Source organism: Astatotilapia calliptera, chromosome 14 (assembly GCF_900246225.1).
Source record: "Astatotilapia calliptera chromosome 14, fAstCal1.2, whole genome shotgun sequence".
NCBI classification, from domain to species: Eukaryota; Metazoa; Chordata; class Actinopteri; order Cichliformes; family Cichlidae; genus Astatotilapia; species Astatotilapia calliptera.
Genome location: NC_039315.1, coordinates 13,309,198 through 13,337,092, shown reverse-complemented (window position 1 = coordinate 13,337,092; position 27,895 = coordinate 13,309,198). Strand labels below are relative to the sequence as shown.

General features: G+C 41.2%; 3 protein-coding genes and 2 non-coding genes across 9 annotated transcripts; 1 reads left to right on the top strand and 4 right to left on the bottom strand.

Moving 5' to 3' along the window:
• Window positions 1-10: 10 nt before the first annotated feature.
• map6b (microtubule-associated protein 6b) lies at window positions 11-9,460 on the bottom strand. Of its 2 annotated transcripts, XM_026192681.1 has the most exons (4): window positions 8,228-9,460; window positions 5,863-6,076; window positions 5,236-5,284; window positions 1,722-1,781 (listed from the first exon to the last, which is right to left on the bottom strand). In XM_026192681.1, exons 1-3 carry the CDS (start codon window positions 8,959-8,961, stop codon window positions 5,240-5,242), a joined length of 993 nt encoding a protein of 330 aa, XP_026048466.1. In that variant the 5' UTR covers window positions 8,962-9,460; the 3' UTR covers window positions 1,722-1,781; window positions 5,236-5,239. The 2 variants fall into 2 exon arrangements, with proteins under 2 accessions (XP_026048465.1, XP_026048466.1); XM_026192680.1 differs by lacking the exon at window positions 5,236-5,284 and having other exon boundaries at window positions 11-1,781; window positions 8,228-9,453.
• Window positions 9,461-9,615: 155 nt separating this feature from the next.
• Window positions 9,616-15,093, bottom strand: thap12b (THAP domain containing 12b). Its single transcript, XM_026192679.1, has 5 exons — window positions 14,545-15,093; window positions 13,557-13,677; window positions 13,318-13,425; window positions 13,170-13,206; window positions 9,616-13,059 (listed from the first exon to the last, which is right to left on the bottom strand). Exons 1-5 carry the CDS (start codon window positions 14,631-14,633, stop codon window positions 11,153-11,155), a joined length of 2,262 nt encoding a protein of 753 aa, XP_026048464.1. The 5' UTR covers window positions 14,634-15,093; the 3' UTR covers window positions 9,616-11,152.
• Window positions 15,094-15,349: 256 nt separating this feature from the next.
• trnap-agg (transfer RNA proline (anticodon AGG)) lies at window positions 15,350-15,421 on the top strand. Its single transcript has one exon. It is a non-coding gene; the product is annotated as a tRNA-Pro (tRNA).
• Window positions 15,422-15,715: 294 nt separating this feature from the next.
• trnap-cgg (transfer RNA proline (anticodon CGG)) lies at window positions 15,716-15,787 on the bottom strand. The gene has a single exon. It is a non-coding gene; the product is annotated as a tRNA-Pro (tRNA).
• Window positions 15,788-15,919: 132 nt separating this feature from the next.
• dyrk1ab (dual-specificity tyrosine-(Y)-phosphorylation regulated kinase 1A, b) lies at window positions 15,920-27,661 on the bottom strand. Of its 4 annotated transcripts, none has more exons than XM_026191987.1 (12): window positions 26,825-27,661; window positions 24,954-25,023; window positions 23,297-23,493; window positions 22,903-22,995; window positions 22,248-22,436; window positions 21,891-22,038; window positions 21,498-21,784; window positions 21,199-21,345; window positions 20,783-20,923; window positions 20,351-20,654; window positions 19,949-20,073; window positions 15,920-19,628 (listed from the first exon to the last, which is right to left on the bottom strand). In XM_026191987.1, the coding sequence occupies exons 2-12, from the start codon at window positions 24,961-24,963 to the stop codon at window positions 19,041-19,043; spliced, it is 2,229 nt and encodes a 742-aa protein (XP_026047772.1). In that variant the 5' UTR covers window positions 24,964-25,023; window positions 26,825-27,661; the 3' UTR covers window positions 15,920-19,040. The 4 variants fall into 4 exon arrangements, with proteins under 4 accessions (XP_026047772.1, XP_026047774.1, XP_026047776.1 ...); XM_026191989.1 differs by lacking the exon at window positions 26,825-27,661 and adding an exon at window positions 25,995-26,793; XM_026191991.1 differs by lacking the exon at window positions 24,954-25,023 and having other exon boundaries at window positions 26,825-26,919.
• Between the last annotated feature and the right edge of the window lie 234 nt (window positions 27,662-27,895).

Genomic DNA, 27,895 nt, shown 5'->3' with positions numbered 1-27,895 from the left:
AAAGTCCAAATAAATTCAACAAGTCACAATGCAGGATTCTGCATCACTTTAATCAGTTCATCCAAAGCAAGCTGAGAATACAAGTACAATATCACAACAGCAGTATGACATACGCATGTCATATCATCACTTCACTCTGGTCTGACGCCACGCGCAGTCCAAACCAGACAGCATATAAGATGAGAGATATAGCACCAGAGTGTCGGAGTGCATAGCAGCACTTGTAGTGGTTGGGTCAGACTTGATGCTTAGCAGGCAGCAGGCTGAAGAGGTCAAACACACACACGCACGCACAAAAAAACTTTCACTCAGTTATCACTCATGCACTCACACACACAGAAGCTAAAACTGGAAGCAGACCCACGGTGGCTAGTGCTAGACTGGGCCCTCACACACTGCGGCCGTGTCGGCCACTGAGGGTATCACGGTATACGTCTGTGTTTACAACCAGAGAGGGAAGGCTGGGCTGTGATGACTTTTTGAGGTCATGTCACGAAGAACTCATGCGAGTTTTAGATTTTCAGACAGCAGCAGTTTAAAGAGTCCTGGCCCATTCCTTGTCCTTCAACACATCAGTGCATTCAGTGTGAAAAATGTTGAGCAAATCTAACTAGTTCTCTCTCTTTTTTTAGGCCTATTTGTCTTTTCTTTTCTTTTTTTTAAATTATTTAGCACAACTACAGCGTCACAGCTCAGAGGGGAGGGTGGAGTACAATGCCACAAAGTACTGAGTCATCGTGAAAATTATGGTTTTCTTATTAAATCAAGGGAGTGGATCTCCATTTAGATTGCTTGTGGGTGAAACCATATTGCTGGTGTGTTTATTTTACAGCTTTAATAGCCACTAGACTATGATTTTACTCACCGTATGTACCTTTTTGGTGTGATCAGAATCTATTTCTACTCATGCATTATGTTTGAGAAGGATTTAACCCTATACATTTATCTTTGAAAGCTCAATTTACAAGCTAGGATGTGACTGTGACAGACAGTCAGCTAATGAACCGAAAACAGGGTCTTGCATGCAAGCTGTAGTAATTATATTACAGTTCACTTTCTATCTCAGCAGATATCATCCAGAACAATGAAATGAAAACCAGGACCATACAGCGGAGGCACTGTAATTCACTGTGAAACAGATTATTCACTTTTCACAAAAATCCCTTCATGTGATACAGAAAAACAAAAAAAGCCTCTCTTTGACCTTTTTCTTTTTGTTTACAATCATTTTAACACTGAATTCATCATCCATTCAGACAAAGGTAAAAAGTCCCTTTCATACACACACTACATGTGTACCGATGGCTCCTTTTTAAGGTTTGCTGTCGAAACAGAACTCATAGAAACAATGTGCAAAATTATGTGCTCGATAATAGAAAGCATTTCTGTGCGCCAGAATACATTCACACACGCATAGTTTGCCGTGAAATTATTTGCATTATTCTAAAAGCTCAACATTGGTGCCCATTCAAACTATATATGACCGGACAGCAAAAACAACAGGTAAGGAAATAAACCAAAGGGAAGAGATTCGCTTCATGTGACCACGTCAGCTTGTTTTACTGTTTGCCCGCCTCTGCCAGTCTGTTGCTGATCTCTTTGCTCTTCTTTGTGACGGCTCCGCCCGGTTTGGGTTCTGAGGCGCCCAAAGAAGGTTTCTTCTTGGCTGACTGGGAACTAGAAATCTGCTTCTCTTTAGCTTTTTTCTGCATCCTCCCTGTTGTTGTTGTTGGTGTTGATGATGACTTTTTTGGTTTGGTGCGGGAAACTGGTTTATCCACCTGAAAGAGAGAAGAGACGCGAGAAGAGATTAAACGGATGTCAGAGAAACTGATCAATACTTTGGGAAATGGAATTTATTTTGTTTCCTTGCTTGGAGGATGACAACATCATCATTTAAATATGAATCTAAAGCCGATAGCCAATTACCTTGGCTCAGCTTAGCAAAAATTCTGGATAAACACCCGGCCTTATTGTTCTCCTCTTTAGACACAATCGAACACAACAAACAAATATTTAATGTGAAATCATGTTGAAAATTCAGCAGCACAAACTGCTGTCAGTTTAATAAAATAATTAATAAATATGCCACTACGGTAGATTCCTAATAAAAAAAATTGGCCTGGTTATCCACTGATCACAGATTTCTCTGCCTTCCTGCTGAGCTTGACCCACTTTTAACCACATATGTAAATATCCAGAAGCATCCAGCTCCATTTACTTAAAGTTACTGCAGGCTTCTGGAGTTTAAGAGTCAATGAATGTGTAAAATTGACTCGCTCTGTAACATGTTTTACAGCATCATGTACCACAGATTCTAACTGTGAATGGTGCATTCAATGACAATGGGGTTAGGGTTGATCTTTCCACCCAGGAGTGTGGCTACTCCACCTCTCTCAGCCCATTACAGGTGTTGCTCCATCACTTGCAAAGCCAACAACTGAGCCAATCACATTTGTTCAAACGCCTTATAGCAAGACTTTCTAACTGCAGGATGGTGCAGACTTTAACCCCAATGCAAAACTGCCATTTTAACATGTTGAAATAACAAGTTGCAGATCTCAGCTTAGAAGGGAATTCTGATGCTGATGATCAGGCATGTCGTTGACACTCTGTGGGAATATTCTAGGATTCTACATTTTATTTCGTTTAGTTTTCCACGTTTAACCAGTGGGGGTGACATAATGAAACCAACCAACACCACCACCACCATGTGGGGTGTGAGGAACTAACAGCTAATGAGGTGACAGTAAGGTTTAGACCGCTATGACTGCTAGAACAGCAGAGATGAAACCGAAGTGATACATTTTCTTGGTTTTGCTCTGCACTGGAAATTTAAAGGGTGACATGCATATAAATTAAATGTGTTGTACATTCATGTATTCTTTCCATGTCAAACTCACAGGCAGCATACTGTGTTACCATGGAATGCCACTGACCCGCGGACCACATTTTGAGAACCTTTGTGCAAAGCTAATTAACTGCTGGCTCCAAGCAAGAAAACAAATAAGCATACTTCCCAAAATTTTAAGCTAACCATTTACATCTTTACTTACTGTAGGCTAACTGATAGATTATAAATCAAGTCTTATTTTATCATGCAATACAAACCTTCTTTTATCTTGCTACTCAAGATAATTTCAGGCAAATGACACCATATGCTATAGATGATACTTGCATGATGTGGTTAGTGCAATGAAGATAAAGGTCCAAAAAATAGCACAAAAAGCGTGTTTGTGCCTTTCCTTCTCTAAAAAGTGGTTCGTGCAGTTCCTTATTTAATGAACTTTTAAGGAATATAAAGCATACATGGTATTTAGTTTATATTAGTATATGATGTTAGTATTATGCTTTATAAAATGAAGTAATTTGGTTCAACTACTAAAACTGGTGGAGGCTTGACAAGCAGGCCTGCATTGGTGAGATTTGTTCAGATCAAAAGATTGAGTGGGGAAAAGTGGGTGCATAGATAAATGTGGCCTCAAGCCAGGCGCTTAGCTCATTTCTGCTCTTGAGCTGGAGTTGCCTTAGTGATAACAGACTGATGGAGGGGCTCCCAGCTTTTATAAATGAGCATCAGCGTCCAGCGACAAAGTTGCAAATCATGCTCAACTTTTGCTGATTAAATAAACCTTACAAACAATATTGTATAAGATGACAGTGAAAGGTTATTTCTGACCAAAAAAAAAAAAAAACGTGTTCAGCTCTATTTCTCAGAGTTGTGTAAAGTAAGTTAGGCGTCGCCATGGCAAACCTTGTTAATAAATTTTGTTGCCAGAGACGGTCAGTGTGGGATTAGGAAGACTATGTTACCATGGTACCAGTGTAAAATAAATAAAGAAAGGCACTGCACTCCATCAGGTTTACCAGACATTTTCAGAACAAAGTCCAGATTAGATTTAACACTTTAAATATTTTTGCTTCTTAATGTTGATGACGTGGGTCTCAAAGAATACAATTAGATCCACATGGCTGTGTCACACTGACCTGCACACTGCTGCTACACTAATCAGACAGAGGCACAAAGGATATCAAAAATGCACTGCCATATTCCTAGTATTCCTCTTTATAATCTGTATGCCAATTCATGGTCAGCCATTGCATGAAGAAAAAAGAAAAGTGCCATCTTGCCCAGTGTTACTAACACAATAGAGCATCAAGGAATGTTTTCTAGGTCCACTGGTGCAACAAATGTTTTGATTTTTATCTGATACATGTTGATAGCATCTCTGCTTCATTGTTTCCTCCAATCCCATCCTTTTTTTCTGTTTTTTTTTTTCCAAAACCCCATGATGAACTGTTAAAACTACAAATCTCCACAAAAGGTAGTGGCTGGTGCAGGCTGAGAAGTGGGCAAACAGTGAACAAATAACTTTGGGAGGACTGCATCTGGCCACTGGGTGATAAATGTGACTGAGGCTACGTCCACACTAGCCCGGATAAATATGAAAACGGTGTTTTCGTCTGAGAACGCTCCGCATCCACACGATCGTTTTCAGTCGTTTTCACATTGTTGTGCGTCCACATTTGGAAACGTCTGAAAACGCTTACGTTCCAGTACTGCGCATGCGTGAAACGCAAGACGATTCGACCTGCCTCATTTCTGTCTGCCACTTATTTACTTTTCGGCTCTTTGAAACGTCGCGGCAAAATGTCGAGTTTTTTAAATGGACTAACAATGAGGTGGAGTTGTTGCTGCGAGTAACACAAAAGTACAAAGTTGCAAAAGCGATTGACAATTAAAGAATTTGAAGAAAAGCTCTCTGGAGCATGTACAAACTGATATTAATCTTTAATAGGCCTGTCAAAATTGAGCGCAAACAAAACAACTGCTGTATAATGCCCTCCGCGATCTTAGTTTAATTGGTCACATGACTGCATCACATGACTAAAATGTGCTGTCGTTTTCGAAAAGGTTCGCTGTCCACAGTGTGACGCAAAAACGGCGTTTTCAAATGTTTCCGCTTTGGAGAGCGTTTTCAAAACGCTGCATTTTCCTTGACCGAAAACGCCGTCTCAGCGTGGACGGAAGGCCAAAACGGAGAGAAGAAGATGCGTTTTCACAGGAAAACACATTAGTGTGGACATGGCCTGAAGCTCACATTAGCCAAGACGCATACTGTGTGCGTGTGTGTGTGTGTGTGTGTGTGTGTGTGTGTGTGTCAGTATGCATGTTTTGGCCTTTTCAACTTTGAGGTCAGCCTCCATGCCTTCTAGAAGAAACAGAGAACACACCTGACTACAGCAGATTTAGAACAGAGCTGCTCTCAGTCTCTGAGAAGTCCTACAAGAATGAGAGAAGGAGTGGCCACATGAACACACCACTGTAGACACATGACTAACCAATTCAAACCCATTACATGCAAAAAGATCTTACCGTATGTGGGGAATATCTTCAAATAATAGGTTGGTAAAGGGATTACGTCATATTACCATACTCTAATGATGGAATGTCACTTTAGCTTCTGAAATCGATGCAGTGACCATTTTACTATTCATTAGCATATACATATACAGCTTGCTAAATACACAGTATGTATGCTGATTAGCTGAGCGTAGTGTAGCAGAACCAAGTAGCAATGACAAATGCACATCATGTAATTAAAAAAGAATGTTGACACATAAAACTGTTCTAGTTTGTGTTTATGGGGAGTTAGACCACATGCCATTAGGCACTTCTTGAATATTTTGTATAATGAGATAACACTTATGGGTTTCAGTGAGTAAGAACTCAAATCACGAAATACAAACTCTAGCATACAGCCGGGTTAATTTAGGTTTGATATGTGTGCAATTACAAGAAGTCAAAATGGAGATGGAGAGGTATCGTTTCTGCAGATTCGTGCGTGGACGTCATCTCACCTTGGCAGGCTCCTTGCTGGGTTCGCTATACAGGCTGCGTATCCTCCTGCGCTCCAGCAGCTTGTTGTCCGTTGGGTGAGCCTTCACCTGCTCCCCCTTGAATGTGGCACTATAGCTGGTTTCCAGACTGGTCTCCTCCCCAGGGGGTTTATACTGGGATGGAGCTTTGATGGGCTTCACTGGCTTCACATCCTTATAAGCCTTGAACTCAGTCCTAAGAACAGTGTAAATGAGATTTTGATTTATTTATTTTTTATTACTGAATAGTTAAGAAAAAAGATAAAATCAGAGTCATTAAATCAACTGACTCCCAAATAAACTGAAACCTGGTCAATGAATCAATTGTTAAAACTGTACACAGCTGTGGTGCTCCTCATACAACATTAAAATTAACAGCTAGCCAAAATTAAGCATTGAATTGAGAGAAGAGCGGCCACTGATTATACTGTAAAGACGGAAGATTTACAAATAATGATGATAATAATAATAATAGTAATAATAATAATGATAAAAAGCTTTCTATGAAAGGTTTGCAAGGTACAGATTATCCTTGGCATAGAGGCCTAGGATAATTTGACATCACCACTAGAGGCTATCCTCACTTTTATGTCATGTACCAACCATCAGACATGTACACTGTATTCATGTTGATTACAGCTCAGCTGCAGGTTCTGCAGGACTGTCAGTTTATTTTTAGCAGTCAAATCAAAATTTGACCTTCAGATTTATTGTCCACGCTCTGCAAGACCGGGAAGGGGCAACACGTGCTTTCTTTTCAGGTACATGTAGACAAGAAGTGGACTCGTTGTGAGACACCGCTTACACATGTTTTCTATTACACAGCAGGAAATTAATTAGGAATTCTAATTCAGATTATTATTACTATTATTGTTGTTATTAATTATTATTATTATTATTATGACCCTGAAAATAGTTTTTGTTTGTTTTTTTAATAAATGGGAGCTGTTATTGCAATGTGTAACTGTGTTTTATTCACTGCACAAATGAAAACTTCCAGTTTACAACTCAGCCATTCAGAAAGCAAGGTCATTTATGCATACAGTCACTTTATTAGGTACACCTTGGTAGCACCCAGTTGGACTTCCTTTTGCTTTCAGAACTGTCCTCATTCACTGTGGCATAAATTCAATAAGGTGAAATTATTCCTCAGAGATTTTAGTGATAGCATCAACCAGTTGCTGCAGATTTGTCAGCTGCACGTCCATGATGCAAATCTCCCGTTACACCACATCCCAGGGGAGCTTTATTAAATCTATTAGATTGAGGTCTGGTGACTGTGGAGCCCATGTGAGTACTGTAAACTCATTGTCGTATTAAGAAAAAAAAAAAAAACAACAGTTCGAGATAATCTGAGTCTTGTGACATTTGTGACATTATCCTGCTGGAAGCAGCCATCACAAGATGGGTACACAGTGGTCATAGAGAGACAGACGTGGTCAGCAACAGTACTCACTTGGTAAGGGGCCCAGAAGGCAGGATGGATCCATGCTTGTTGCTAATGCCAAATTCTGAGCCTACCATCTTAATGTTGCAGCAGAAATCGAAGCTTGGAGTGGACACTGTTTTTCCAGCATTTATTGTCCGATTTTAATGGAGGCTATAAAAACTCAAGCTCATTAAATTTATCATTCTGGCAGCCATTTGATTGGCTGATTTGATATTTGTGTTGATGAGCAGTTGAACAGGTGTACCTAACAAAGTGGCCAGTGAGTGTGTGTTCTGGGTTAGAGACAGAAGCCCTTCTTTACTCTTGTATACATGGTTTACTCCTTCATTGGTTTCACATTTTAAAATTCTCATGATCCAAACTGTTTCTACTTCACTGCCTGCAAAACACAGTGAAGTAGACTAATTCAGTTTTGATCTGTAATGAGCTTTTCTCCATGAAATTTCTGTGAAGCATGTCTTCTCAACTTGCATGCCTCGTCTACTCAAAATTGGAGGAAGCCTGAGCAGAAAAAACCCTGTTAAGACACACATGATTACATTCAGATCCTTTTAGTGGCTTTACTCATTCATGGCCCATGGCATTGATTTGGTAGTACTCCCAGGAAGGCTGAAGCAGAAAAAAAATCAATACTGAACCTTTATCTGTAGCAGTGTCAGTTTACATCTGATATCACTGGAGATTGCAAAAAGAGACCCTTCAATAGCCTACCAAAAAATCCTCTAGTGATTTTTGGGTGACAGCTGAAGTGCTTTCAGGGATGCTGTGCTTATTCCTGCTAACACCCTCTGCTGCTACCGAGTGCACAGTAACAATTACAGAAAATCAAACATGTAAAGAGTGTAGAATAAAAAGTGTTACCTTGAACAGCGCATTGTCACAGCCTTACACTCTTACCTGTAGCTGCTAGAAGTCGACATAACCTCCTTTATCTGCCTGTTCAGAGCGTCTGCAGCCGCTCTGCCTTTCCTCTGCTCCGCGCTCACATCTGCAGCCACCTGTCCCTCCGTCTTCTCACCTGTTTTCCTCTCTGATGACTTTTCCCTCTTCACGCTTCTCTTGACCACCTCCTGTGACTCCTTCTCCTGCGTCTTCTCCTCAATCTCGCTCTTCTCCACGCCGCTCTCGACCTCGGCGGCCACCTGCTCCTGCTTACCGCTTCCTGCGCTCCTTTCCGGACCGCCGGCGGTGGGGCTCGATTTGGGGATCCATGGGTGGTCGTGCTTCTTCGGTATAGGCCAGGGCTTGTAATCCTTCTGATACTGAGTTTCGTTGTTGAAAGGGGCCGGCGATGGCTGGTACTCGTTTCTGGGCTTGCAGCTGGCCTCGGGGCGCACTCTCCACGCCTTGAAGTCTTGGCGCATGACGGACGCAGTAGAGCCATCTTTGCCCGCTGCGGCACCCGTCGCGGGCGGTGCCTTCCCAGCCTCCTGCTCGCCGGGATGGGGCTGGGTTTCTATGGCAATGGCACCGGCCTTCTTCAGTTTCGGCTGCGGATGATGGGGCACATGCGGTACGTCGGCCACGTCGGAGTATCTGGCGAAAACCAAAGGCACCGCGATGTCTGCTTTATCCAGCTCGGACCAAAAGCGATTGATGCAGCAAGCACGCGTAATGCACGGCCATGCCATAATGTTCGATTCTAGGAAGCTGACCAGAGAAAGATGCTAAAGGGGAAGGAAATAAATCGGGGATAAACACGTAAATAAACGTCCTACTCACGACTCGAACCCTCTTCGTTTTTTGTCCAGTCAGGATTACTCTCGCGTTATGCAATTCCGACGAGCAGATCTAATCTTTGCCCGAGACTTACGGGAGAAGCGCCCACACGCCTCCCTCTCTGCCTCCTCCTGCAGGATGTTTCTCTTGTTCAAGTTTCACAGTTTGGGGGCTTGCTGTGGAGTGTATACATTGCTGTCTGGTTGCGCATCAAAGCGACCCCACCCACATTTGTGTGCTCCTTCGACAGTCAGGGGGTCTGCACTGAGTATGCACGATGAACTATCACCTGAGCTCGTCAGCGTCTGGCCAGCAAAGAGGGAGGAGACACGGTTAACCCCAATGCTGCCATGTCACAAACGTAAACCCACAGTGGATGCAAGCCTCGTAGAAGCCTATTGTTCCGTTTTTAGGAAATGGCCGAAAAAAAAAAAAACGTGGCTGAAAATCAGAACAAATAACACGAAATTAACATCAAGTCAAATCCCACTGAATGCAGCGGCCATGATTAAAGTGGGGACGAGATGCAAAATCTGATGACGAAATATTCAAGAAAACAAAAAATATTTTGGTCACTGACTCCGGCTTTATTGGTCTTCTTTACAGAGTCTTATTCAAGCAAAACAAACTTTATATAAAATGCGTGGAAATAAAAATGAAACGATCTTTCCAAACAAACTAACCCATTTATGCCGACTCCTATCCCTGCATCAATCTGCACAGTGAAGCAAACATTTAACTGCATTACAATCAGAACAGTGATGCACGACCATTTAAATCACGTTAGCCTGTACAGGGATGAGCTTTCCACAGATTTGCACTTAGCTGTACAAAATAACTGACATTCTAATTCACTCTACAGTAGAAAACATTTCCTGAGCATTAATTCAGGGATGCTGCTGATATTGATGGCATTGCTCCCTCTCCTGCTCTTCCTGCGTCCTGCACTGTGAATCAACAGGGGCATCTGCCTCCATCATGTGGTTTGAATTAAAAGCACACAATACAAAAACAAAAAACCCCCCAAAAAATTAGGCCATTAGTTAATCTCAGCAGCGGCTTTGCACAAAACATAGAAAGCCCTTAAAAGTGGACCCATTTCCTGTCATATATGACTTAAACTAAATGTTAAAAAAAAGAAAGAAAAGAATGCTCATTTTGATATGACCAAACTTTCAAACAATGAAGCCAGCGACTAATCACTGTTAAGACTTCAGTCACACAGGCCTAGAGATCAGTAGGCAACCCCCTGGCAACCTCTGGTTACTAGTAGTTAGTGTGTATTTATTAAGCGGTTACTGGCCGTCAGCAGGTGAAAGCAGCTGCAAAGAGGGTGCTGAACAAAAAAAAAAACCCTCCTTGCTGTACTTTGCATGAAAGTTATTGACTTGTATGCAAACATTACAGCTTGACGGGTAGTTTGTGACCGACTGCAGGCAAGTTAGGATGCTCCACGCACACCACAGGAAACTGCAGCAATCTGCTAGCAGCTAAAGCAATCGCAAAAATGTCACTGACTGGTATCTAGACCTGTGTAAATAAGTCTCAATTTCACAGCAACCGATTGGGAAATAAACTTTTTTCCCTCTCAACTGGAAGCTCATAGATTTTTATCTTCTTTCAGAAAAGGGATGAACTACAGGGCTGCAGTTGATTGTTTTGAAATTATATAGAGCTAGCCTAGCAGAGATCAGTGAAAGAAACGGGGAATCGTAAATGAACCTGACAGATCCATTTTAAGATAGAAAAATATATAAACATTTACAGAAGAGTGTAGTCTAATAACTCAAGTTGACACAGAATTTGAATGTTTACAGATTATTTTCTGATTTACAATTTTCAAAAAGTCCACAAGGAATAATGAGTATTCATTTTGTTCCAGACAAATTTGTGAATCTGTTTACAACTCAAGATTAAGTGTGTGGTGCATTTAAATACACCATTTATTCATCTGACCAAATACAATAAGAGCTTAACTTCAGACATGAATGTCAAGCGCTAATTTACGTCTCCATTAAAATTTACTAGTACTTGTATCCACATGTTTTTACACCCCCGAAAATTATGCAATCAATCCAAACTGTTCTGTTCAGCTCACTGCATTCATTTCATCCCAGCCTCTTCCTCGGCTACTTCCTCAGACTCTGCATCAACTTCAGTGTCATCCTCTGGATACAGTCTGCAGTATTTGTCCACCATGACATCCAGGTCATGTTTGACATGAGTGTTAACATTAAGCATCGCAAGACTTTTGTTCCATTGGTGAGGAGGCATGCTGTCGAGGTAAGCCTGGAGTCTTCCACTTGCTGTGTCACTTTTGCTGTCCTCTAGCTTCAGCACAGGCAAGGTGGAAAGTACCTTAAGGAAGGAGTTCACATTGGGAAAGAATTTAACGTCTGGGAGCTGCAAGGTTTCATGAATGGTGGTGGGCAAGCGCACCTCTTTGCCTCTGTGCTTCCACTTGATTCTCCAGCAGTGGAGCTCTGCAGGTAACGTGTCAGGATTGGGGAGGTCATTCCGGTAAACATCTGCGTAGTTTTCCTCAGTGGTGTTGAACTTCATTTGGCCCATGACAGCCGGAACCAGCGACAGACACTTCAGGGCTTTGAGGTTAGTCTCAGAGAACATGTCCTCCACCTCCTGCATGATCCCGTGGATTACAGGCATTGTAACATACTCCTTAAAATATGGCTCAGCTTGAATTTCACCCACATCGGCAGCACGCTGTTTCCGTAGAAACAGCCTTGGAACTTTGACGGGAATCTCGATCATGGTAGCCACGCTCACAGCTTCCTCGTACCAAAATTCATGGTAGACATCAATGTTATCATTGACCTCATTAAGTGAATGCAGGACAGCTGTTAGACTGTTGGCAGCAAAAAACACATCAAGTGTTTCCCCTTGGAGATTCCTCCCAAAGGCTCTAGTGAAGGTAAGGACATTCTTCAGGATGACAATGGTGACAACGATCTCAAAGTCTGCAAGAGTTTCTGCTATTGAATATCCATCTGCCACCACAGAGGCAGCAAACTTTCCTTCTTCATTGTCTCGAATATTGTCCATGCACAGCAGCAACGGTGGCAACATATCCAGCAGCACATCAAAGACGTTGTGTTGTTCTGTCCAGCCTGGGATACAAGCTTGTTTTAGTGCAGCTCCTTTCTCTTCATTCTTCTGGTAGTGAGTGGAGATGGCTTTCTCGAGCTCATCCTGAGTTGACTGGGCCTGAAAGAAAGCACCAATCCTCCTCAGGGTTTCCATGACCACTTGGACATTGGGGAATGGAAGGCTGTTGGCCAGGTGAATGTTCAGTGCCATATGGGAGCAAGGCATGTGCAATGCCAAGGGATACTTCTCCATCAGTAATATTGCTACTGCTTTCATCTTGGTGGTGGAAATCCCAGTGGCTTTATGGGCCTGACCACGGCAGTCTTCCATGCTGAGCCCCCAGCGATCAGTCAGCTGGGCCTCCAGTCTCTCTACCAGTGCAGGCTCATCACCATCAAATGGCACAAAGTCCAAAAACTCCTCTCGGAGGACGTTCTGCTGATTTACAAAACGTAAAAACAGAGGAAGGTGCTTCTCATTGGCAAATTCCACAAGGTCGCCTGTCACTAGGGAGAAGAAGCGACTCTCTCTCACTTCCATTAGCATCTCCTCCCTCACTGTATTCTCACAAATGTCCAGGAGCTGACTTTGCTGGGTTACAGAAAGGTATTCAGAGTTCACGGCCGTTGCCTCAAAGCGCTTCTTCAAAGCTTCATCTCCAGCGTTCATGCGATAATCTAGGAGGGCCTGGAAGTTGTTGGGTTTAAGTTCTGTTTCTGATGCTTTAAGAGGCATTAACGGTATGCTTTGTTTTCCTAACATGACCACGGCCTCAAACAAAGATCTCAGGTATTCCCGAAATGCCTTCTCCTCCGTGGACAGCTGAGGTTCATCCTCATTGGTGGTTGTGCCATCTTCTGCGGCATCTTTTTTGGAAGCAATCTGGTCAATAGAAGATGCCACTGTGAAGAGAGATGACATAACAACAATCTTCTCAAGAAAACTGATTATAAAATTGGAACAAAAAACAAACAAACAAACAAAAGAACAAAGTCCTAATTTAATAGCTTACATCTCCTTTCTTTTATCTTCCGTATATCTTCTTCAGTCTGCAATTAAAAAAAAAAAAAAAAGTATAAAAGTTATTTACCAAAACTAAAAACAGTCATGTTATTAACCTTATTTAAAAAGACCCAAAAGCTATCAAATATCTTCCTTACAAGCTCTTTAATCCGCTTGCGATGTCTGGTGTGAGGATTTTTTAAATGGCTTGTTAGATCAAATATTGTTGGAATTGCCGTATCCTTCAGCACAGTCCGATAAGGGCTCTGGGGGGAAAAAAGAAAAAAAAAAACTAAACAAACAAAACTCACATAATTAAAATAAGCAACATTTAAAAGATGCACATTTTTGAGGAAATAAATGTAGAGAAGGCTCTGCCTGCTCATGAAATACTCACCGTTTTGCACACCATAGCTGGGTCAAAGTGCTTGGCACATAGTCTGTAGTGCTTATTCAACTGGTCTGATGTTTTTGCCTCTAGATCAGCCCTGCGACAGTTCTCTACCCAGATTCTGCATCTAGAAGTAATAAGAAAATTTATTTGACATGCTAAGATACAGAAATGGATTGAGACTGCCACTGTCCATATGAAGGCTGAGAAGAAAAAGAAAAACTACAGAAACAGCAATATATCCTACCACTTTCTTTTGCAATACATCAATAAAAGTGCAATAAAGTATTTCTATTTCCACTAAAAATCGGGTACTCCAAATGCATTACCCTAGCACTTTTACTAAATTCACAACTTAATAATTGAAGTAGCACTTCTCAAACTTATCATTATAGACAACTTATTAATTCAAATGACTCGTTATTAAAATGGAATAACAACAACATAAAGACAAGCACACCAAAATGCAGAGTTACTTTTTGTCTCTGGTTTGACATTGTGGCCACATTATGTTAAAAAAAATCACAATAAAACTGAAAATGGGAGTTAAGAAATGATTTGCTTTTGCTACATTTTGAATGTTGGGCTAGAAAAGGAGATGCAGACCTTAGCAGAAACCACATTATACAAACATTCGAACACTCAGGGCCTAGTCTACACGTCTTAGATTACATACCAGAAAGTTAGCTCTAAACTCAGTCTGCCATAGAGTCATTCATTCATATATATATATATATATATATATATATATATATATATATATATATATACACACACGATGTAGTTCAGATAAAAGCTAGTGATTAAACACGGCCTAATAACTGGAAAATGAACGACAAAATATTTATCGCGCCTTGTTTGTGGTCTTTACGGATTGGTTAGTGGTGTTATAATTCCTCACTCATTTCAGTACAACTTTAGGATACTACACATGGTCTTCTGGACTCTGCTGAATGCTAAAGCTCGTAGCGTACTGTCATATTTGCTGGCTTACCTCTCCGGGTCCCGTGGAAACCGAAAAAATGCCAAATCAGATTGCGTGCTTTTCCGCGTACAGTTCGGGGCCGCGCAAAAATTCGGCATGCTTCAGGTTCGGTGGTTAGCTTAGCTAACTTGGCTGCCTATTGTCATCCGCGGACTTCAGTGGTTTTCTTGTAGAAAGCTGAGTGGACGGTGGGTACGGCTAAAGATAAGAGATGACTAACATGATCTCAGACAATGTCTGGCAAAGAAAACACTTAAAGGACACACAATACACCAACACACATTTACAACGGTTAAATTTGGGATATATCGCTTTTAACAAAGGGATGTCCCGCCCCCGGAACCTCTGATTGGACATACCTAAGTTGCCCGTGATAACTACTGGACGCCACAGATAACCCGTCAACCAATTAAAAAGCAAAAAACAGTTTTTGTTTTTTTCTTCTTCTTCTTCCTGAAATGTAGCGACAGCCGCGCTTTCAGGGGGCACTGCACCTACCTCATTAGCTAACGTATCCGTTAGCCGCTAGGGCAGGACGACCTGCAGTGTTTCAACTAACCGGCAGCATGTGATTTAAATAGGTAGCTAACAAAGGCAAGAAATAATACAACGCGAAGAAATATGCACTACTAAGTGCATATTTCTTCGCGTTGTGTTTTCATCATTCCCCAATACTGAATCCTTCAGGTCAGTGTTAGCTATTTAGATAGTAAGGGTGTTTTCTGTGGTTAGCAACATTACGTATACTCCAGAAATAGGCGTTCGCAGGTGGCTGAGGCAGTAATAACTCGCACGGGTGAGTGGTCCTGTATGTGGCTCGTTGGTCTAGGGGTATGATTCTCGCTTAGGGTGCGAGAGGTCCCGGGTTCAAATCCCGGACGAGCCCGCCTTTTTTTTGACTTTCGGTTTATATTAATAAACCGAAAGTCAATGACTAATATTAATTAGTCATAAAAGCATGACACATGAGAGCCAAAAAAAATAAACACACGAAAGGACACGATTAATGTCGACAAACGCTTTACCGGTGTAAAAAGACTTTTAAATACGAAGTTATCTCCAAGCATGAAAAGTAGGTGTCTGCACGTGAGACGGCAAGTATAGTGTGTTTTACCATTTATCATGAATGGTTTTTTATGTTTTTTTTAAATCCTATACATACTCCCGAGTAAAACATTGAGGGCTCGTCCGGGATTTGAACCCGGGACCTCTCGCACCCGAAGCGAGAATCATACCCCTAGACCAACGAGCCAACGCGGTCACCTATTTCCTGTATCCTTTTCTAAATGTAGCATTTTCACTCCGTTTTCTAGGACTACATACTATTATACATCTGAGTATTTCACATAGATGGGTCAATAGACAATAAAGAGACACAGAGCAATTCAATTAACTTCTTTTTATATATCATACATAAGACTGTCTTAATATAATACAAAGGGCATTGTCATAAACACAGCAAAGTCTTGACTAGATCTTACAATCTGTGGATACATGGACTTATCCTTTCCCCCATGCTGTTCAATTCTATAGTGCATGTTGCATGTACAAAAAAAGTGAAAAAATGTGAACTCAAAAATGAAAAGGATAAATCCAAATTAAATAAGAGGATTTCAACTTCTGTCGGGTGTTCAGATATGTCAACAAGTATAGGTGTTTGTGTGTAACCCACAAACTGAACAGGCTTATGAACGATGGAACCTTTTTTTTTTTTCCTCCAACCATGTGCTTCTCATATAACCAAAAAGTAAGGTTTGTGATGTACATGCACTTACAATATACCCTGTGAAAATTATTAAGGTTTGAAGATCTAGCTTTCCCTGTTTGATTCAAACCCTACCTCATAGTGTTGTCCTGATGTAGTCAAGTACCTTTGCCAAAAGGCAAGGTTTTGCCACTAAGAAAACAGGAGTTCCTGCCCACTGAATGGTCACCAAATTGACAAACATAATCAACATACCAGCAGGAGCAAGGTAGTGAGTTCTATACTTCCTTTATTAAAAAAATATAAGTATATACATAAATTCTATTTCAACTATTAAAAAGGGGCTGCATTTCATGACAACTGCTCTAAATAAGAGGTCAATCAGCATGATCTGAAATAGGCGCACACTTACGAGTCACTGCAGTCAAATTCTTTTTTCTTTCAGTCTTTATTTTTGGAATGTTTAGTACCAGTATGAGTGCCAGCAATAAAAACCACCGGCTAATTCTAAATTTCTCAAATTCTGCGGGGTATGAAAAATGATTGCAAATTTGCAAGTATAACCTTGACATCCAGATAAAACTCCAATCTCAATATAGGTAGCTTTACATTTGTGTTTATGGAAAATGCCAAGCATGAATTCGTATGGTGGTTTTCCTTTAAGATGACAACAGCATGACCTGTGTCCTGCCCTTAATTTGAAAGGTGGCTGTGGGCAGGGTTTCTTTTCTTTTTTTATATCTAATTTCAAAGCTGGTAAGATGAGCAACAGAAGAAAGAAAGCACTTCAAAATCCCTGATATAAAAAAAATAAAAAATAAAAATAATAATAAATCTGGTAATTGACTGTAATGTTTTGAGAACATGCATTTATGCCAAGGCAAAGCATGTTATTGTGGGCTGACAGACACCCTTTCCCTTTGAATAGGACAACAATCGTGGGGATCTGCCCTACCAAATCAGAACAATACCATTCAACACAAACTGGTTTGCCACAGTCTTGCTTCACGGCAGAAACTAGCCAAGTTGACCAAATGATGTATGAAAGGCAGCAACACCCTTTGAAATAGTATGATGGGGGCAAAAGAAAAACGACGACACAGAAATAGAACGCATTAGTCTCCTTTGTTTTGTGTTTTTTTTTTTTTTGTGTTTTGTGTTTTTTTTTTTTTAAGTTGTTTTTTTTTTTTAAACCATCAGCCTCTATCTTGCTACTCCGGAGCCTGCAGAGTAACTACCAAATTCTCTAACATACCAAAGTTTTAAAAGACTCCCAAAATAATCTACCAATTAATATGGAAACAGTTTTGGTAAAACGTTGCAAACAAATCTGGCCAGAATACACAATAGCCAACGGTCTCGACAACGGTGTCCAGTTTTGCTAAAGTAATATATTGCAGCTGTTTGTATTGACGTTAAAATAAGATCTTGATAAACTTTGCGTCAAAGTGGTGAACTGCTACATTATTGGTTACAGACACCTATATGCTATAAAACAACTGCTTTGGTATAAAAACATATCCAAAGGGAAAATAAATTCTTGTAAAATTCACAGCATAATTTGAGGAGAAAAAAAGGCAGTCACTTAACTCATTTTTTTCTTCAGTTTCCATGTTTTGGATGGAGAGACTTGTGCAGGTGGTTCTGATGAGGAACTACATGCAGAAGGGGGGGGGGGGGAAATAAAACATAAAAGGGTAGACTCTGGAATAGTTCTTTCCACTGCAAAATCCTTAACCAGTAAATTTCAAGGAATTAATGTTTAGGAGGTTGTTGTGTACAATAAGACCCTGTTATGTGGGGCCCTGCTGAAGACGAAATCTTTGTCGAGAAAGGCCTCAAATTACCATTCGTGTTTACCTTTTCTAAGTTGTTTTAATTTCTTTAAAGAATTAAGGGCTGTCTAGAGAGAAAAATAGAGAAAAGCCATCTTAATTCAAATGATAATGTCCAGCTCCATCCCATTCCAAGTCCATGAGTCATAAGGCCAAAGGGTTATCTAGAACCAGCCACTGACTGTCTTCCTTTCACTGGGCTGGATCCTTTCGTCTCCCACGCCCATCGCTGCTCTCGCCTGTGCCAGGCCCGGTTGCAGCTTGCAGGACTACGGGGCCTCTAGGCCTGAGGGGTGGTGCTTCCCTCTTCTTGGACCCCGGCTGGTGCCAGTATCCACCTGCGGGGTCTCCTCTCCACCCGGCCAGCACACGCATAGGGACTCCACTGCTATGTGCTCCCCTTTGACAGAGTTACACAATACCGACCAACAACAAGAAATATCACCGCAAACACTTCCCCTCATTGTCAAGCTACAGGATTTACAAGCAGCTTTTTACGTGAAACTTCACAAAACAAAAAAAGGGCAAAAATAATTAAGAACCAGTGAAACAGTAATGTCAGGCAGTCCATGGTTTGAACCGAAGGAGGACGCCAAGCATTTCATCACCAACAGCTACCTGCAAAACAGCTTCAAACTTTGCTCTGAAATGCTCCTTAGAAGATTTTGCCACATAATACCATATGGTGATTACTTGGTGGTTACATGAAACTGGTGAAATGGTAAAATGGATGTCTCAATCTCACTATGGTTATTCCGCAGTATTATTTTGTGCCTAATGATTGCAAAAGAAAAACTGGTGAAAATTACATATATACTTTTTAACAAAGGTTTATCTCTGTAGTAGCGGTTCAGTGATATCTCCCTTCTGACGTGAGCAGCTTTTGTTCTCAACACACCTTGTAGTAAAAAACACCACCTTAAAAATGACGCACAGGGGGAACACACAGCAAAATGTCAGTGCAGTCACGAGCTGGCCATAGAACTCTGCTGCACACACACTCCAGTCATTGGAGACTCTTCCCGGTCCATGCCCTGCCTCATGCCCAGGTGGCCTTCCGCTAGGTAGTGGGCAGGCCCTGTGTTCGTTCCCATGGAGAATGCAGGGTGCGCTGCCATGCCAGTCTCCTGCCGTGGGTTCGAGAAGGCACCTAGCCCCATGCTCAGCCCACCATTCTGACCAAAGTCAAGGGCTCCAGCGGGCAAATGGCGGAGCTGGTAGGCCTGGTTGCCATGGTTCCCAGTGGAAGAGGACGATGTAGAGGAAGAGGAGGCAGAGGAAGACAGGGAGGTCATGGACAGATGGCCATGAACCACCTCCATGGAGTCCTGTGTTGAGGAGCTGTGTGTCGGGGAAGTGTAGTGGCGTGGGCGTGGACGTGTAGCCATCATCTGCCCATGGTGGTGATGAGTATGTGAGTGGGGATGCAGGGCCTTAGGGTGCTGAGGTGGGACATGGAAGGTGGTCTCCTGGACTGGGTGGGTCTCTCCAGTGACTGATTCGGGTCCGACGCCACCTCCCCACACCAGCGGTGGTGGGTAAGGCTGTCTTGCCTGTCAAATAAGAAGAGTCAGTAGTGGAATACAGCTAAAACCTTTCTTTGAGAACATAAACTAAACAAAATTAAAATTCACAATTCAGGAACTGTGACCATTTCTGACGAGTAATACTGATAATAAAATAACATGTCATACATGAAAAATAAATTCAAGAATATTTTTGATGAGTGAAGGAAGTCTTGTATGACACTAACAGGAAGTCATTTGTATGAACTTTAAAAAAAAAAAAAAAAAAAAGCTATTAAGTTTTGGTTTAATCAACCAGCATTCCAAGAACTTAGTACAACTTTTTAATTTTCAGCTACCTTACTGACCTGTGGGCAGAGGCTGTCACCATCCATGGCAGGCATTGCCGTGCCGAAATGTCCTCCACTATGCAAGTGGTGATGGGTAGGGTCTGATCTGGCTCTACCACTGGTACTTGTCCCAGATGATCCTCCTGAGTTTTAAACAAAACAAAAGCCTCAGCAATTCAAATATGTCAAATTCTGTCCCACACAGCTGTATGGGTTTCATACCATGTTGTTTTTCTTGGTCATTTTACTTGTGGTAAGAGTTAAGAAACAGTTTACAAAAACCGCATTTTACCAAACAAAGTCAGCAAATTTTTTGGTTACTTAACCATGTTACCTAATGCAAGAACATACAGATGTACACATGTTACTACTTAAAAAGAATTAACACTGCACCCAGAATCTGTAGCTGGTGGCTGTTACCTGAGCTAGAGGAGGTGCTGGAGGTGGTTCCTGAAGACTGGGACTGCTCTAATGCGGGGCTTGTAGACACACTACTGCTTGTATTGGTCCCCTCATCCGCAGTCTTCTTGAAGAAGCTGTGCTGCAGGGCATAGTAGGGCTGGATGCGGCTCTTAGGGTCATAGTCCAACATCCGGAGGATCAGGTCCTTGAACTTCAAGTAGTCAGCAACAGCATGGCCAGACTCCCCCGCCCGCCGGCCACCTGGACCCCCTGTCTCCACACCCAAGATGGAGTGGAGCTTCCGTGAAGCTGGAGGCTTATACTATTTAAATCAGAGGACCGTCACATTAAAGGCAACTCGTGTATCACCAAAATCTACAGTAATTATTCCAGAACATTCAACAAAACAAATTGTGGCAAGAGTGCATCTGCACAAAGAAAAGAGCTCACCCTTTTGCCATCTTTGGTCTTCTTAACACTCCATGTACCATCCGAAAGCTTCTCAAAGAACTTCCTGGCTTTTGGGGCTAGGTCCATTATGTGATTAGGCGGGATACCAAGAACCTCAACTATTTTGTTCATCTGGTCCACCTGGACAAAGTGTTAATAATAAAGTTACTTCCTGTCATGCTGACAGAAAGGAATATTTGACAAAACCTTTGACATTTATACTTGCAACTTAAAGCAGACTGAAGACTTCTTATTAATACATTAAGTTAAATGTCAATCTAAAGATGACTATTCTTAAACATTTATCTGACATTTTAAAGAAAAATGTAAACATGAGGTGAAAGCTATTGCTATTTGTTATTATTAGTGGTACAGCATAGAACAAACCTAAGTAGTGTTTCACTTTTTTTTTTTACCTCGTTAGCTCCGCTGAACAGAGGTTCCCCAGTGTGCATCTCTACCAAGATGCAACCCAAGGACCACATGTCAATGGCCAGGTCATAGGGCATTCCCAGCAGCACCTCTGGGGAACGGTAGAAGCGACTCTGGATATACTGGTATATCTACAAAAAGGGTAAAAGAACAGGGATAATGAGACCTTTTATCTAATATAACACCAAGTGTTCAGGGGCAAAAAGTTTATGGCACACTTCCCAGAGATATTTTTTTTTATATATGTTGATTTGAACGTTGCTAAAGAAAATGGTAAAAGTACCCTTTGGCCCAGTTGGCATGAGCTGCCAAAGTCCACTATTTTGATGGCACTCCTCTTGGGGTTACAAAGGAGGATGTTCTCAGGCTTCAGGTCACAGTGGATGATGCTGAGCTCAGGTGTGGCCAGGAAGAGTAGCGCCGTGCATAGCTGCTGGGCAAACTTCCGGGTGAGATTGAGTGAGACGCCACGGAAGTTGGTATTTCGGAGCAAGTCGTATAGATTGTAGGACAGCATCTCAAACACGAGGCAGAGGTGGTTCCGAAACATGAAGTGACGCTTTAGGTGAACTGCAGCAAACCAAATTGTACCCATATGAGTCAAATACAGAAAAAGCCATTTTAACTTCTTTGATATGATTTTTATGATCAGATGCAAATTTCAAGAGTTGATTACCAATGTAGTACTTCATCTCGGTATCATGTTTGTTCATGAGCTCTAGGAGCCGCACTTCAATCTGGGCTTGATTGAGGAAAGCTTTCTTGTTCTTGATGATCTTAATGGCAACCCATTCCTGCTCTGCTCGGTCATATGCTTTCACAACCTAAAGATGCCAAAAACAACAAATAGTATCGTTTCTGAAAATTACTTGCCGACTGTTAACCACAGCTAAAAAACCTACAGCTGTTGCTTCACAAATCTTCTGGTGATACAGATGAAAAGTAAACCATAATTTTCTCATAAAAACCTGCATTTTCTCCATGCCATGATTCAAATCATGTGTATATGGTGCACAATGTATAAATTAAGCACCTGTCCAAATGATCCTTTTCCTATCAAGGAATCAATCTCATAGCGGTCCATCCACTTCTCCCCATTCTTGACGATGTAGTCATAGTTGTCATCGTCATAGCCGTCATTAAAGACCTTTCTCTCTTTTTTGTGACTGGAGTCTTCACCCTGACCCTGTTGGTGCCGTCGCTTCTTTTTTGCATAATACACCTATAAGTTTAAAAAACAGTTCACATAAGTTTCACTGACTATTACAACGTAAAAACAATGCCAAACACTTAAGTTTTTTTTTTTAAGGTGCAACAATTCATCGCTTTAATAATAATAATAATGGATTGGATTTATATAGCGCTTTTCAAGGCACCCAAAGCGCTTTACAATGCCACTAATAACAAATTATTATTATTTAATAACAAAATAACAATAAATAGAACAAAAAAGGCTGTCAGATCAAGGTGACACCTTCCTATATCTTGTTTTGTCTGACCATCAATCCAAATTCTTGATATATTAACACAATATCACACATGACAAAAGAAACAGCAAATATAAAAGTATATACAATTCTACTTGTAAAACTAACTGAAACATGTAGTAGAACAATAAGAATAACAGCTTATTAATTTCAAATTTAATTATTGCAGCTCTAGATACATGTAATGAAAACAAAACTAACCTCATTGATGTGTTTGTATGTTTTGATAAGGTCAATGGAGAGCTTCCTCAGGGGAGCTGAAGTTGGGTCACGAAAGCACTGGGGCATGTGCCTCTGAAGCATCACAAAAGGGAAATAACAGCATTTTAAGGGGGGGGGGGGGGGGGGGGGGGGGGGGAAACTATACACAGCAGCTCTGGATGATACAGCTTAGTGTTAAAGGGCTATCATTAAATGCACTATAATTGATTTTGCACAATATGACATGAACAGAGTGAAGAAAACATTTGACAAGCAGCTACTCTGCCTGGCGACAGCAACAAAAGGTGAACCGGATTTTAATAAACCACAAAAAGTATTGCCGGGTTAAGATGAAAGGAAATCCAGGAGGTGGAGAAGGGTAGGGTTAGTGTACCTGATTGGCAGTGAGCTGTGGTGTCTGGTCGCTGTACGGTAAGACCGTAACAGATTGGTCAGTGCTTGGCTGGTGGCGGTCACTGTACTGCTGGTGCGTATGGGGCATTGGAGCAGCCATCTGAAGACCAGCAGTGTGTAAAGAAAAAGAGGGCGCAAGCCGGACGGACGAAGGTTTGCATGCTGAAGTCTCTCCTCCTGGAAGAAATTAACACTCTTTTGAGTTGCAAAATTAACTGATTCAACATTATAGGTAAGAAAAGAACAAAAAAATGTAATAATCTTGACTTGAAACTATTGTATTTCCTCCTCCACACAAGAGATGTGTGGCCAAAAAGACAATGAAAAATATATTTTCTACTTACTGTACAGACAAAATACAAATGGCCTTTTTGTTTTGCTACTTAAACAGGCAATGCTTCCCTTAACACAAAAAAGAACCTAAATTTAGCTTTGGGAAAATAAAATACTTATGCAAATTATGCATTTCTAGTGTTTATATGTATAGTGAAATAAGATCGTTCTTTAAAAAGAAAGAAAAAAAAGAAAAAAAAGAGGCAAAAATGATGTTGAGAATAGCAAGAATGAATACATATTTAAGAGAAACGTCAGGTTAATACAAAGTGTCTTTTGTTAAACATTTAAAGCAAAAAAAAAAAAAAAAAAAAAACCAGCATTAGAGGATTACCACAAAATAAAATACAATAGTAACATATTAACCTTTGTGAAGAAAAAGGAGCAAAACAGCAGGTTTAACAGTGAAAAGGGGTGAAAATAAAGCATCTCCACACTGTACAGTGAATCATCCTTCATTTTAAGCCAGAAGGAATCAAAAAATTATTAAATAGCATGTTCAGCTATCAGCATCTCTCACCAGACAACACAATTCACCAGTGCTACACAGTAACCACTATTCAGAATCCCAGCAACAGCACCTAATTAGCATAGCCTATCACCACAGAGATACAGCGTGATTTGGCAAGCCCATCAATGCACAGACCAATCACAACGCAGTATGCAAATAGCCTACTTTTGTTGCCAGGGCAGAGCTGCTCCCATTTTCCAATGAGAAAACAAGAAATAAACAAGAAATAAAATTGAACTTTGGCACACTTAGACGTTGCTTTCAACACAAGAGCCTGACAGCAAAATAGCTGCACAGCCCAAAACCTGCACTCCATCTGAGAGCGTTACAAAGCTGACCCAGCTTTCGAAAAGCAAGGAGAAAAAAAAAAAAAGCACATCCACTGACAGAAATAAGAGGAACTGTAAGAAGATGGAGCACAGTCAAACACTATTTGAAAAGTAACACTTGTTTTTCACTTTTATATACACACACTTTACAACATTTTAAATTTAAAGCACTTCCATTTGTCATAACTACTTTGTTTTACTGCTTGTTCAGTTCAGACAAAAAAAAACTAAGCAAATTTTAATTACTTTGAGCTCTGCAATGAAATAATTGCAATGAATTAAATGGTAAATTCTGTACTGACAATTCTTAATTATTCATCCTTACTTGACTTTTTTACCCCCCTTAAGAGAGTCCTACAAATTTTTGAGTCTGAATTTAAAACAACAACAAAACTGAAAGAGAAGCTCCTAGAAGAGCACTACTTCCTCACCAAAGGGTTAAGGCTTAATATATGGCAGCTAACCTGGATGCATCTTCTCCTGTAAAATTTCATATCATCCTGGGAGGAGAGTCCAGCAGCAAACCACAACCCACTACAAAGAATAAAAACAGAATATCATCATTGTGCATCTTTGGTGGGACTTAACTTCATAGTGGTTAAACTTTTCATAAGAAGGGACAGAGAACTGCTAGACAGCAGAAGACACCCCAAAACTTTAAGAAGCTCACTTGGGGTAAATGTGTTAATGGAGGGAGTTTACAAACAGACCTCAAATTTGAAAATTTCAAGCTACTTGTGCATTTACTGTAAAGATAGTTAAGACCCAGGAAATTACATATTTGAAATACTTAATACATATAGTTCTTGTGAAACTTCTAAATAGTTCTATTACAGACATTAACTAAAACAGGATTTGCATTGTTGTGGATCTAGAAGAGCACTTGACCTCCTCTCAGAATGTTCATACCGATTTTAAAAATATAATCTAAATGGGGTGAAATTAAATACACAATACTTTAACTTAAAATAGCCATCTGCTACTGAGAACCTAACTGGCCTTACTGCCATTACTGTTTTGAGGAAGAACTGAAAAAGTTTGGTTTGACAGAAATTCACAAACAATGGCAGGCACTATACTAACAAAACTAAGAGGTAAAATTGTCATTTAATAAAAAAACGACAAACCACACAGGGGAAAATATCAGCTCTATTTTAACACAAAGCCATTTTGCAAGCGCACTTGTGGCTCTTTAGTCTCCCCTAAATGTCTGATTCTTGTTAATTTTCAGTACTGACATATGAACAGTTCCTTTCCTGGCTCTAGTCATTACGGCATCAACGGGCCTATTTAGGTGTGTAAATATAACGACAGCTAGCTTGCTTTTACTAGCCGTATCATATCATAAGTGATGGCTAAAGACCTCTATAACAAGTCTGCGTGTCATCTTCTCACGCCCAACCGATTAGATCCATTCCAAAGCTGAATCAAACGAAACCAACCCAAAACAATTAAAAGCCTAACGCTCGTGTATAAAGACCGTCGCCGGGTAGCTCTGTACTTACAGATGATGGGGTAGCGCTCGTCATGGTTGGAATTTAGGAAGCATATTCAGTGTTAATTTGCGGCCAGTCTTGCTACATATCGTTCGTGTATGTGACTCCCAATTCCACGCATAAATGACAAACGTATTCAGGCTCACGTTACCGTTAGCAGTCTAACTAGCTAACGCCGTCGTCGTTAACGTTACCCTGAAAACTGCAGGACAAGCAAGCATATCTCTCACCAATCCAGTGTTAACGTTAGCTAGTGACGCTGTGTGTGCAGCCAGCGGGTTGTGGGGCCCATTCAGCTGGTTCGTCAACAAGTCAGCGTTAACCATTAGCCGAGTTAGCCGATTTAGCTACGAGGCGTTAGCCTGGTTAGCTTCCGCACTCCATTGCTGTAAAAATAAAAACTACACCTCTGCAAGTAATATAGTTAGACAGTAATCCACAACGGAAATATGAGCCAGCAGAGCAACATTTTCTTCAATCCTACAATGACAGTCTAATATCGCAGGGCTAGCTTTAACGTTAACACTGTGCCAGCATGACTCTTCGTCTAAACCCACACAATCCGCTGCACCCCTCTCTCTCTAGGTTAGTCCAAAAACCAGTTCGGATGCTGTTTCTGTCTGACATTAATAATCAGTTGACCTACTGACTGAAAGCAAACGTTATAGGTGGCTCCAGCGGAGTCGGCGCCGCCACAAAACGTTAGCTAGCCGCCATACCATAAGCTACCTTTCTCAACTTCACGATCGCGTCCATCATTGTTAACCATTGACGTTACACACAACATATACATCCACGAAAGCGTTAACCTGGACGCTTTCGCAAAGGCTTTTGCTCACCTCTGATGGCACGATCTTCATTTAAAGTCCAATAACCTGTATGATGAGGAAACTTATCCAGCTTGAGATTCTCCCCTCCCTGCACGGTTAGCGAGTAATGTTAACGTTAAATCCAATTCCCCCGTCCTCTGACCGGCTAAAATAATTCGCCAGTCAGGTTCATTGCGCTGTTCATGTCCCAAGCACTGTGGAAAAACATCGCCTGTCGAAGAAACTCTTGACTAACGTTACTATCAGCTGATGACAAGCGACATGCTAACGATAACTAGCACGCATAACTCACCAGCTAACCTTAGCGAGCTGGCTAGCTAGTTGACAAAATGAACGCAGCTAACATTGGCTAGCTGTAGCTTCTGTGGCTAGCGTCAAGCTAACGAATCTAGCCACCGCTAAATAAATGTTCTGCCAAATTCAGATTTTTACGCCGTCTTCGCAAATTTGGCGCCGGCCACTTCGACAAACACGAGAACACGGTTAAATCCGGAGTATTTTAAACGTGAAACGGAATCCGTGTCCTCTGGTAATTTTGGTTAGGAATTTTGTGTCAATTTTCACAAAATGGCGCGCGGTCCAAACCTGCGCAGTGAACCGGCCCGGTGGACCAGAGACACGGACAACTGAGTTAGTGCGGCGCCGCCTAATTATTTCAACTGTGTTAAAACGTCGGTCTCTTGATCTTCTTAATCCGATCCACTAGACGCATTTCGATATCCAAAAACGTCAGACATATATCCACTGACAGCATTATTCCGGCGGGAAGGGAGAACATTTGAAAAGACTGAGCTGGGGAAAAAAACCCTCCTGACAAAATGGCGATGCTCTAGCTTGTTGCCATGGCAACTGTCAATCAAAAAAAAAAAAGGTACCCGGATGTACCAATGACGAATAAGATCTAACTTGCCCGCGTTACAGGACACACATAACTCCGGTGGTGTCCCTGTCTGTCTTTTTCCACCGCGTTTGGCCTGTTGCTATCAACCAGAAGAGATTCAATATTTAGCTGTATCTTTAGACGGTTATTTTCACCGTCTAAAGATACAGCTTGTACAGCAATATAACCACAAAGAGATT

Bases quoted from the DNA above. Each gene is read 5' to 3' on its own strand.
- map6b (XM_026192680.1), bottom strand. From the start codon at position 8,961: ATGGCATGGCCGTGCATTACGCGTGCTTGCTGCATCAATCGCTTTTGG. The intron at 6,077-8,227 runs GTAAGAGTGTAA...CACTGTTCTTAG, and splicing joins TCGACTTCTAGCAGCTACAG to GACTGAGTTCAAGGCTTATA. The intron at 1,782-5,862 runs GTGAGATGACGT...TCTCTCTTTCAG, and splicing joins CCAGCAAGGAGCCTGCCAAG to GTGGATAAACCAGTTTCCCG.
- thap12b (XM_026192679.1), bottom strand. From the start codon at position 14,633: ATGCCGAATTTTTGCGCGGCCCCGAACTGTACGCGGAAAAGCACGCAA. The intron at 13,426-13,556 runs GTGAGTATTTCA...TTTTCCCCCCAG, and splicing joins CAGCTATGGTGTGCAAAACG to AGCCCTTATCGGACTGTGCT. The intron at 13,060-13,169 runs GTAAGCTATTAA...CTCTCTTCACAG, and splicing joins GAAGATAAAAGAAAGGAGAT to TGGCATCTTCTATTGACCAG.
- dyrk1ab (XM_026191987.1), bottom strand. The intron at 20,655-20,782 runs GTGAGCTCTTTT...TGATTTAAATAG, and splicing joins AGACCAAAGATGGCAAAAGG to TATAAGCCTCCAGCTTCACG. The intron at 19,629-19,948 runs GTCAGTAAGGTA...CTTATTTGACAG, and splicing joins GTGACAGCCTCTGCCCACAG to GCAAGACAGCCTTACCCACC.